The sequence below is a fragment of the Microtus ochrogaster genome, chromosome 4 (genome assembly GCF_000317375.1).
Source record: "Microtus ochrogaster isolate Prairie Vole_2 chromosome 4, MicOch1.0, whole genome shotgun sequence".
Classification (NCBI taxonomy): domain Eukaryota; kingdom Metazoa; phylum Chordata; class Mammalia; order Rodentia; family Cricetidae; genus Microtus; species Microtus ochrogaster.
Window position 1 is genome coordinate 71,985,117 of NC_022011.1, and position 11,057 is coordinate 71,996,173.

The 11,057-nt window shown below is 41.6% G+C and overlaps 1 protein-coding gene across 5 annotated transcripts in view; it reads right to left on the reverse strand.

Moving 5' to 3' along the window:
* Nucleotides 1-4,957: 4,957 nt before the first annotated feature.
* Nucleotides 4,958-11,057, reverse strand: part of Itgb6 (integrin subunit beta 6) — a 79,633-nt gene continuing 73,533 nt past the window's right edge. For all 5 annotated transcript variants that reach the window (XM_013355696.2, XM_013355695.2, XM_026778747.1 and 2 more), the window contains 2 exons: nt 10,306-10,472; nt 4,958-5,918 (listed from right to left, as the gene is read on the reverse strand). In XM_013355696.2, the coding sequence (XP_013211150.1) occupies nt 5,820-5,918; nt 10,306-10,472 (266 nt within the window). In that variant the 3' untranslated portion in view covers nt 4,958-5,819. The remainder of the gene's footprint in view (nt 5,919-10,305; nt 10,473-11,057) is intronic.

The window sequence follows — 11,057 nt, forward strand, 5'->3', positions numbered from 1 at the left end:
ACTCAACCACTAACACCCTTCAGTAGTAGCTCCGTATAGTCTCTCACTTAGAGTCAGAACTTCTCAGTCCAACCACCTTGGTAAGGGAGTCATGGCCACGGGGAAGCCTCACAGTTTCTTGCTTTTGGGTTCTGTTGGTTTGAGTCTGTTGTCGAGTAATGAATGCTAACCAAATTATTGCTACTGACGACACTTTGTTCAGTTCCCGTTTCTCGTCTCTAGGTATATTTTTCTATTTAGATTTATAAAAATGATAGGGAATAAATATGAATCATCAACATTTTGGGGAGTGAGCCCGGGAGCTTGACACCCAAGGCAAGTATTTTACAACTGAGATATAACGCCAGCCTGTATCAATATTTAAGTGAAGGCTTTGAAGGTCAGCCTTCTCTGATAGTTACATAATGCTGGTTGTGGGATTGCTTCTCTGGCACCTCTAGCCTGCAAGATTGTCCTAGCAGGAATAGGCAATTGAGAGATGAAGAAAAAACAGAAAATCAGAGGACTTTCAGTTAATTAGGGAGGTTATTTGGGTCAGAAATGGTACTTATGGGACTGTTGTTTCAGAAGGTTTTTTTGTTTTGTTTTGTTTTGTTTTGTTTCGTTTTTTTGAGACAGGGTTTCTCTACGTATCTCTGACTGTCCTAAAACTCCCTCTGCAAACCAGGCTGGCCTCGAACTCATAGAGATCCATCTGGCTCTGCCTTCCTGAATACTGGAATTAAAGGTGTTTGCCACCATGGCCGGGCTCAGACCATGTTTCTGGTGTTGAAGAGAAAATGAAAGGCATCTTGTGGATGATATTTCCATATAGCTGGCCTTCCTGCTCTTACCATAGAGCTAGTCCTGCTAGCTGGGGCCCTCAGGGAATGTCTCAAAAAGATGAGCATATTAAAAATCCTATGTTTCATTCACAGTAGCATCCCTGCCTAGGATTTTTCTTTCTTTTCTCTAACTTCCCCACTCTTCTCCAGAGTGGTTTCTTTTTTCTCTCCGCCTTGGCTTAGTGATGTACAGCTCATGTTTGCCTAGCATTGCATTCTTCTTTTGGAAGACTGATCCCCTTATTACCTAGGTCCTTTATAACTAAATGACCTCTGAAAGCTGCCATGACCATTACCCACCCCAGCATTAAAACAATGACGAAGCCAGGTGGTGGTGCTCGCCTTTAACCCCAACACTTGGGAAGCAGATCTCTGTGAGTTTGAATCCAGCCTGGTCTACAAGAGCTAGTTAGTTCCAGGACAGGCTCCAAAGCTACAAAGAAACCGTGTCTCGAAAAATTAAAAAACGAAAACCAACAAACACATTCACAAAAAAATACCCTAAAACAAAAAACCATGATGAAACTCTAATAAACCACAATAGCTTCTTCTATAAAAGTAAATTCCAGAAATCATTCAGCCTTTTTTGAGGCTACATTATCATCTTTGGTAGCCAATTACTAAGTGCAATAGTGGATAGGGATCAGGTCACCTTGTGGTCAGCATTGTGCTTAAATTTAAGTGGGCTCTTCTCTAGGAACTTATCTGGCAACTGATCTGAACTGTGTTCCTGTGAGTGAGATTGATCACTGAGCAACAGCACTGGGAAGAATTGCAAAACTTAGAAACTTCAAGTTCCATGTCCAAAGCACCAATGTTTTCATTTCAACAGTCCAGTCAAATAAGTTGGCTCCATTTTTAGTACACACTTGCTCCCCTTTATGTCTTTTAACAGTTCACCTTGTTCTTTCTGAAATATGACAGTGTTGACTCCTGGGGCCCTTGCACTTGCTCACGGTCTTCTTACACAGGTCCCCGATCAAAAATTTATCTCTACACATGTCATGATAGGGCTTTATGTTCTTATGTTCTGCATAGCTCCCAGTGCTGCTGGGCTATCTTAGTTCAGCCTCTCTGTAAAGCAAGGGCCTGAAGCAAGCAAAGTTCTGCACTAATGCTCCAGCTGGAGGCGCTATTCCAGGGAAAAAGAGAACACGGACAGCATGGACAGAGGAAAGAGACACACAATGCTGCTGTAGGATGCTGGTGAACTCCTTCACAGAAACTCCTTTTGGTGTCTCAGCTCCATTGTGCCTTATGACTACTTCGCATCTCCACTTCTAGGGTATCTGCTTGCTTCCTTTGGGTGCTAACTCTCCTACATTGGCTTGTTGTGTTATGAGGTCCACTAAGACAACAAGCGGCAATGCCACTCTGAACTGCTGCAGGTGGGTTTACTCCCAAGAGGACTGTGGCAGTTAGTGCTAGGATTACTGCAGCCTCTAAGCACCTGAGTCTCGGGAATCATTGCAGAAGAGGAGGAAGAAAGATTGTAAGAGCCAGAGGAACAGAGAATTTGCTGTGAGATTGTGGCTCCCCACCTCGGATATGTCAGAATCTACATCTATAAAGTCTCAACATGTTTTCCTTAACAACAACAAGGATGACACTAACAGACATGTTAACGTGGATGGGGAAAAGCTCGTGTGACCTCAAACCTGTAGTTCTAGACAAAGAACTGTAGGCAGCTAAGGAATTCTGGAGTGGGAGAAATAGCCTTCCTCAGGGAAGAACATATCATTTTAACATCCCATACCAAATGGTCAGCTCTGAAAATATATGCATGCAAGCAATATTATATAGACAGAGCAGACTGGGTGGGGGCACAGGGCAAGAGTGTGACAGAAGAATCTCAGGAGCTATGTGGCCAGCCAGTCGAGCTAAACTGGCAAACTCCAGGTTCAGTCAGGGATTCTGTCTCAAAAAGTAAGATAAAGACTAACTGAAGAGGGTACACAGTGTAGACCTCCGATCTTCACACACACACACACACACACACACACACACACACACAATGTACGCATACATACGCATGTGTACACACACATATACGTGCATGCACACACACACACGTCACAACCACCCTAATCAATTAAACCAATAAATGATCTAATGAAGTGAACAGATACTTCTAAAAATGATATAAATTACCAACAAATAGATTAAAATTTTCAATATCTTTAGGCACCAGCGAAATGCAAATTAAGACTATACCAAGCTTTTTATCTTAACATAGTCATCAATGGTTACTGTAAAGAAAAAAAAATAGCAGCAAATGCTGGTGTGGATTTGGGAGAAAAGGGAGCAAACGTTGATGGGAACGTACATTTGTAGAGCAAAATAGAAATCAATATGGGTATTCCTCAAAAACTTGAAGACGGGGCTGCTATTTGATTCATAGGTATCATTTCTAGGTACATACAAAGCACCCCGAGTAAACATCAAGCCTCCGTGGTTTATGGGTGACAGTCCTCTCCTGTGTCACAGTGTTTCTGTGTACATCTTTGTCCTCTTGCCTCTTATAAGGGACATCGGTCATGTTGGATTAGAGCCCCTCACTATAACCCCACTAAAACTTAGTTGTCTCTTTAGCGATTAGATCTGTACTTGTATGGTCACACTCTAAGATTCTAGGGGTTAACATGGTTCCTTGGGACAGTACTCAAGGGAAATATTTGAGCCCATAACACCAATCCTTAAGAACTTGATTTTGCCCAATGTGGGATAATGTTCTGTTCTTCTCCTTGGCCCTTGACTGAAATCAGCAATGTACATCAGAGAAAGTCACAGAAAGATCCAGAGATATAAGAAGAGGGTTTCATATGAAGTAAATAAAAGACACTTTCATCCAACCAAGGTTCACTGTTTAAATTACATTTATTTATTTATGCCAATGCAAAATACAATAACACCGCTTAAAAAAAAAAACAACCATCTCATCTTCATGTAACATAACTCTTCAGTGAACAGAAGCACTACTGTCAATGTTTTGGCCTTTTCAAGGTCCTGCCTCAGGTCAAAACGGTATTTAGGGAAAGAAAAATTCTTCCTAATACACACGTGAAAGAAACCTCTATGTTTTAAAATCTCATTTCAGCAGTAACGCAAAAATAGCACACACAGCCCCTTGTAATGGGGGCAGTGCTGCTGTATTATTGGGAGTGCCATATTATTGGGTCGTTCAGGGATCCAAGGAGATTCATTCAGCTTTTTCTTTTAGGTTTAGCTGTGTACTCTCTAACTGACTAATTTACCTGAATTATTTAAAAATCCAGAAAAGAAAGACTCCAGACAATCAAAACATGCAGAAACATATCGGGAAGGAGTGAAGGAACTTTGAGACTAAGTTGGCAATCCAATGGATGACCACGAAGCCGCCACTCCGAAGAAGCTGCTCATCCAGTGAATGGTTTCACGTGACTATCCAGTCACGTGACTATCCACACTGCGCAAAAATCTAGCAACTGGCCCACATACCAGGGACCTAAGTTCTATTTGTTTCATGTCAGTAGACTTTCAAATTAAGATAGTTATGCCATAATTAACACAAGCCTTCTATCGTTTTACTGACAAAAGAGTCTTAAGGCAGTAGGGAGAGCAAAGGCTTGGCGTTAGAAGATGGAGTCTGTCCCCTGCTCTTCCTCCTACGCTCTGAGCTTCTCTGTGGAGATCTAGCGAGAGCAAAGAGCTTTGCAATGCAGCAGTAACCAGAAGAAATAAAAAGTCTCCAGCGACTTCCTCTCCATTCTGCTACTGGATTGCTGACTGCCGGTGTAGATTTTGTAAGTGGTTTTTAAGTTTTAGAGCCTGTGGGTGACACATTCAGCCCGTGAAGCTGGGCTGTGAATGCTGGGTGGTGTGGACAGGATGGCAATGTCCTATGGGAAGCCCAGACTCCATAAGGGACATGCTGGGTGTAATAAAAGGTCATGTGACCTTTTATTCTATTACCCAAGGTTCCTTTTATAGTCCTGAAACTTTTTTTGATAAGCTAACCACTTTGAGTTATTTTTAAATGGACACTTTCATATGACAAAGGTGGAGTTTTGAAGACTGTGAAGCTGGGTGAAACAATTAAGAAATATGGAAGGATGGAGGGGGGGGGACTTGGGGACAAGAGGGAAACTGAGCATATTAGACCCTTGTCTTCAGTCTTGCTAGCAACATAATTTATAAATGACTCCTTTCTCATCTGTGAAACAAAACACTTGTTTGTGTAAATAACTTGTAAGTGAACAGATCTAAGGCAATTACTAACATTTAGTTTTCAATCTTTCACTTGGGATATTACTGGAAGAACTATATTCTTTCTGTGGATGAGAAACCAGAATCTCATTTCTCCTACTTAAAAAAAAAATTGCCTAGCATGATGTGGTGCACACCTTTCATCCCAGTACTCAGGAGGCAGAGGCAGGCAGATCTTAGTGAGTTCAAGGTCAGCCTGGTCAATTCCAGAACAGCCAGGACTTTGTAGAGAGACCCTGTCTCAAAGAACCCCAAACCAAAACTAAAAAACCAAATAAACAAACATACAAAAAAATCCTCCAGGAAATGGGAGATTTTTCTGCATGCTTAGAAAAAGCAGTCAGTGTGGGTACAGAACCATAAGGACTCGGTGACTTTGTGGAGACAAAGGTTTTAGGTAGCTGGATTTAGGAAGCAAATGAGATTATAATTCTGAACATTTTTCAAATGCAAATCAAGTCCCCATGAACCATTTTGATGATGTTTTTTTTTTTTTTGAGGCATCAGTGCAACAGGGTTCATATTCCTCAAGCGATCTTGAATTCACCTCTTCACTTAGGATATTCTTCTCTTGATTATTTTGAACCTGCCAACAGTGTCTCACCTTCATGCTGAGAATGCCTGATCTCCAAATGACCTAGTATTATCTTAAGTCAACCTGCTTTGGAAGCAACAAAGAAAGGCAAATCAAACAGTGCATTAACCTTTAACATCAGTGAAGTTGACTTTCCCTGGCCGAAGGAGGTCTGTTTACCCATCTATGGAGAAGCCAGGCTTGTGCTTTTCCCTGTGTTTGTAAGTCACGTTCTTAAAAGTACTGGTGGAGCCTCTGTACAGCGGATTGGTTCCCTAAAGGACAGGGGGAAAAGGGTTAAAAAAAAAAAAGATACATTTTGTTATTATACCACTTTAATATCTTCAAATGTTTACATTGTAGTTCAAATTGGAGTGTCAAGCACAATCTTGGAAGTTATTTGAATGATTTTCGATAAATTTCAATTTTATTCAGCTTTATTTCATTTTTTGATGTGGCACATGCATATGCATACTTCTAAAATTATTATTTTTAATTTTATTGTGCTTAATTACTTAGAAGAGGGGCATTCATGTGCCAGTATGCCTGTGCAGGTCAGAGGGTACCTGGAAGCCATTTCTCACCTTCCATCATGTAGGTTCTGAGATCAAACTGAGTCCAGCAGGCTTGGTCACAAGCTCCATTACCCTCAAAGCCATTCTTCCTGGCCCTCTGCCTTATGTTTTGAAACAGTCTCTTGCTTAGCCTGGAGCTCACCGATTTGGCTAGACTGGCAAGCTAGCAATCTCCAGGGCTGTTTGTGTAAGGAACACCAACACACTCAGAGTCACCCCCTTCTATACTCTGTGAAGACGCCCAGTACACTCAGTGGTCCTGTAGAATAAACTGTGCCTAGTTTATCATGGGGCTTTAGGAAGAAAGTGTATATAGCTTACAACTCCCAGGGGGAAGGAATTTTATCTACTACTTGACAAAGCAAAATCGTATTTGTTCTCCGAAGAATGAGGGAAACAGACACATCTCCTGAATTACCTGCCTTGCACTTGGAGTCATGGTCATGTCTCCTCTGAGTGGGAACCATCCCACTCAGAAGCTGCTTCTGTCCTACTGAGAGCCAGTGTCCCAACCTTTGAGAAAGTGCCATGTTGCCTTTGGTCATATGACTTCAGAGAGTCAGATGCTATCTCTGTATTGAGGGTAAGTAGAGGTAGTTCCGTGGCTAGAGTCCATGGCGGGTAAAAGCCGGGTTGCTATACTGTCTCTACTCCTAAAGTCTGTCTGGCTAGTTAATCCAGCTGCCACAAGAATTAAGAGCTCTTAAAGATTCAGAAAAACTTGTGTGGTCTCAGGTAGGTATAGAGTCTCTTTTGCAATAACATTCAGAAGACGTTTTATGAGGTTTAAGGAAGAGAAATTAGTTGACAAAGTAGTCAATTGAAGAGACAGAGTTGGATAGCATGAGCTGCGGGTGGGGATGCAGGCTGAAGCCTGGATGAAAGAGAGATGGGGAGGTTAGGGAATAGGAAAATAAATTGGCTGTGATCTGGGCCTGCTTAGATCTTTGTTTGTAGGCCCCACTCCATAGCTGTCAATCATACTAAAATGTACCTACTTCCCTCATGAAGAAGAATTGTAATGTGTGCGTGTGCACGTGCTAAACATGTGTGTGCAGGTATGCTTGCTTATGTGTGGCATGTGTATAAGCAGCAAGAGGTCAGTGCTGGGTTTCATCTTCTATACCAACCCCGCTTTGAGACAGTCTCAGTGCTGTGGAGCTCACCATTTTGGCTAGACTGACTGGCCAGTGAGCCCTAGGATTTTGCCTGTTTCCAAGTCCTTCAACACTAGGGTTGCAGATTTGAGTTGAGGGTCTGACTTTTACAAGGGCGTTGGGGATGTGAACTCAGGTCTTCTTTCTTGCAAGCTTTACCTACTGAGGCTCTCTGTAACCCCACAAAATAGATTTTAAAGTACTCTAAAGGGGATGACGCAATGCCATTTTGTAGATTGTTAACCATTCACTTTTATGAAGTTTTTGTTTCTTTTTAAACTACTTCATTTACTCAAGTCTGGGATAGTTCGGGGGTCCCTTGTGTAGGGTCAATGGACTAAGATTCCACCCTAGTAGGAAGGTAAGGGAGATATGGAACCCAGAGAAGAAAAGGTTCACAGCACTGCTGAGGTGGGGGAAGGAGGTGTGTACTGACTTCAGACAGTGATCAGAGCTCAGGAGAGCATGCTAGGGTTGGGTTTTGTCAGCAGATACGAAAATGGCCAGTACCATATTTATTATTGACCTTTGTGGGATGTCCAGTTGAGACCCAGGCTTAACGCCTGCTTTATGGTGGGGGAGTGTCCACTTTTAGACAAGGCTGGTTCTAAGTGTGTAAGGTGTCCAGGCCAAGTTTCTCCAGAACATAGAGGCTCTGGCCTAAGCCTGGATTCTGGCAGCCAGTGGCATATTTCTGAGGCTTGAGCAAAAGCGGTAACAAGAAGGCTCCATCATGGCTCACAGCTTCCTTAGCGACTGCCTAACTGTGACCTGCAGACCCGATTTGCTTAGGACAGAACAAAGTCAATCCATGGCTGCAAGAAATGGCAGGAAAAACTTTTTTTTTTTTCTGTCACAAGTCCACTTGTTTTCCAGAAGAAAAACTGTCAAATCAAAGATGAATTTAAATGTCTTCTATTTGTATTTTCAGAATAAAAATGCTAGGTTTTTTTTAAATGTAATAAAAAATAACCTTTCTTTATAGTCCTGACAAAATGTTTCAGGGGGCAAGAGCCAAGATGTGTCTTCAACTCTGTCCCCTTAAGAGTCCTGTGGAGCCCGATGGGTCAGGTGACCGCACTGTTTTTTCTGCCCTGCTTTTTAAGACTTAGTTAAGTTCACCCCTTGAGAAGAAATAGGTTTTAGATTAAAAACTGAATTAAAGTGAAGACCTTTAAGTGTACGCGCCAAGCATACATTTGTCCGGGAGGAGGATGTGTTAGTGAAATTAGGGCTGAATATTGAATCGAACCTCTTTTGCATGTAAATGAATAATTATAACCTGGTCATCATCTAGTCGGGGACATCGAACATTTGTTATTCAAAGAAACTCAATTTGACGGGGAAATAATATTTTCCATTTATGCTTTTATCTGTCTAATATGTGGTTTTGTCCCATTTTAGACGAAGAAACAGCTAAATTTAGGCATTTGAATTTCAGTCATGTTTAGCTTCCTGAGGGAGAACAACTCATGTTTTGGGGGAAATTAACTGTTAATTAAAACGTTATTCTAAAGATATTAATCATTTGTCAGTACTCACAGCCCGCGTTGGAGAGCATTAAAATATGCTGGTTAGTAGACACGCATCACAAAGCAGCCAAGGGCTTGCTGGCAGAATCAGAATACCCACCTCGTTATTTCCAGATGCTTCAACTGAAGGCTGTTAGAACGAATTCATGATTGGGGTTCAACTCTACCTGTACCAAGACTTTGAGGAGACCTGGACTTTTGGCGGAATTCTTTTAAGCACAACACCTGTTTCTCATTTCTCCTCACTCCTACACACCAGTTAGCTCACTAAAAACCACAGACTGTGCACTCAGGAAGTCACCAGGCCTTTGTGAAATCTGATCAAATCAAACGTACATCCCTGCTATCATTCTAGTATCCAGAGTACATCAAACTTTCCTCAGTCATCTTAAAAATAAAATCTTACATCCCTCAGACCGGGTCCATAGATCACATTTGTTCATTATAACTAAAGCATTTTTACTCAAAAGATAAGGTAGATTAAATTTTATTAGCTTTTTCCCTGAGATGTACATTATGATTAGTTTGAAATCATCCCACCCATTATAAATGTTCATTATCAAAAATGGAAAATTCTATTTTCTTTCAGAACTGAGGGGAGCCATATAGGGGAAATAGTGTTGCCATCAATTTATTTAGGCAGATGAACCCAAAGGCACATTGTGTTTGCCTGTGTTTTCTCCAGCGAGTTCGCTGTTGTTGGAATCAGTGATGTAAGATAATTGCTATTAGATAGCTAGACACACCATTAGAGATTGAGAGATGAAATTAAAACCATGAAATTGTTTCCAGGGGTCTCTAGAAATGTAATTATCTCTTCCTGTGGAAAAGCAACACCGAAAATTGTAGTCCTGTTTTCTGTTTGCCTACTGAGAAGACATTTAAATTATATCATTGAATACATATATTTAGAAGTTTATTTCATGTAGCTACTTAAATTTTATGTTATTTGGGAAAAAACTGCTTGGTGTTTAAAAAGGCTTATCAATGTTGCTTTGTCGCCCATGATATCAGCAACAAGTATTTCCATGGAAATTGGCATGAACGGCCACAGTCTCCATTAACATTATCCCATTAGCCGGCATATAATCAATTTGCAGAAAAGTTTAGCTATAGAACCTAGGCTCTAGTTAATGAGGTCGCCTCCACGACAGCCCTAAGCCACCATAGCAGGAGATTCATGAGCCTCCCCAGGTGTTACAAGCCCACCACACTGAGACATTGGGTGTCATGAGGACAACCCGGAACCAGACAATGAGCTCTTCTGGCTCGCTAAGCAAGAGAGAAATGAAAGCTGTTGGGGCTACACAGAGCGTGGTCATGGACAACTGACCTCTTTCTTTTCTACAGGGCATGGCTGAGTCCCCCATCATTTTCAGGTCCCCCGAGTTCACATACCGTTTGCCACTTGGCCTTTGATCGTTCTGCTTCGAACTTAGCGACTTCCTTCCGGTCGTGCAATGACACCAGCAACTTCCAAATGCACAGTAGGACGACTCCGATGAGCAGGATAGCCAGCGACACTCCCAACATGATCATGGGGATGTTTGGAGGTTTGGGGCAGTCTGTGGAGCAGATGGAATAATCTTTAGAAGCTGTGACAATTAGTGTTTTGCACTGAACATATTGTACAATTCTTCTCTCTCTAAGCTACACCCCCATCTTATGGAATGGAAAGACCTTTCTCACTGGGTTTTCAAGTCACGTATTTTCTACAGGAGAGGGAAAATAGTGATATCTTCTTGTTCTGTTGAATTTTTTTCTTCTAAAACTGAGCTAGTTGTTTTAAAGAGAGCTTTGTATTTAGTCTCAGTGGAATACAAGTTTCACAACAATTCAAAAATGAATTTATAACCAGCCTTCCATATCCTTGGTTTTGCATGCACAGATTCAACAAACTATGGATTGAAAATATGTCTTTATCGGGCACGCCCTGTCTTTCCCCTTGCTGTTGCTCTCTAAATAGTAAGTGTAATATATATTCGATAGCAGACATATTGTACTGGCTTTCAATCTTCATTTTTTCTTTCCTTCTTTCTTTCTTCCCTCTCTACCTCTCCCCTTTTCCTCCTTCCTTCCTTCCTTCCTTCCTTCCTTCCTTCCTTCCTTCCTTCCTTCCTTCCTTCCTTTCTTCTTTCCTTCCTTCCTCC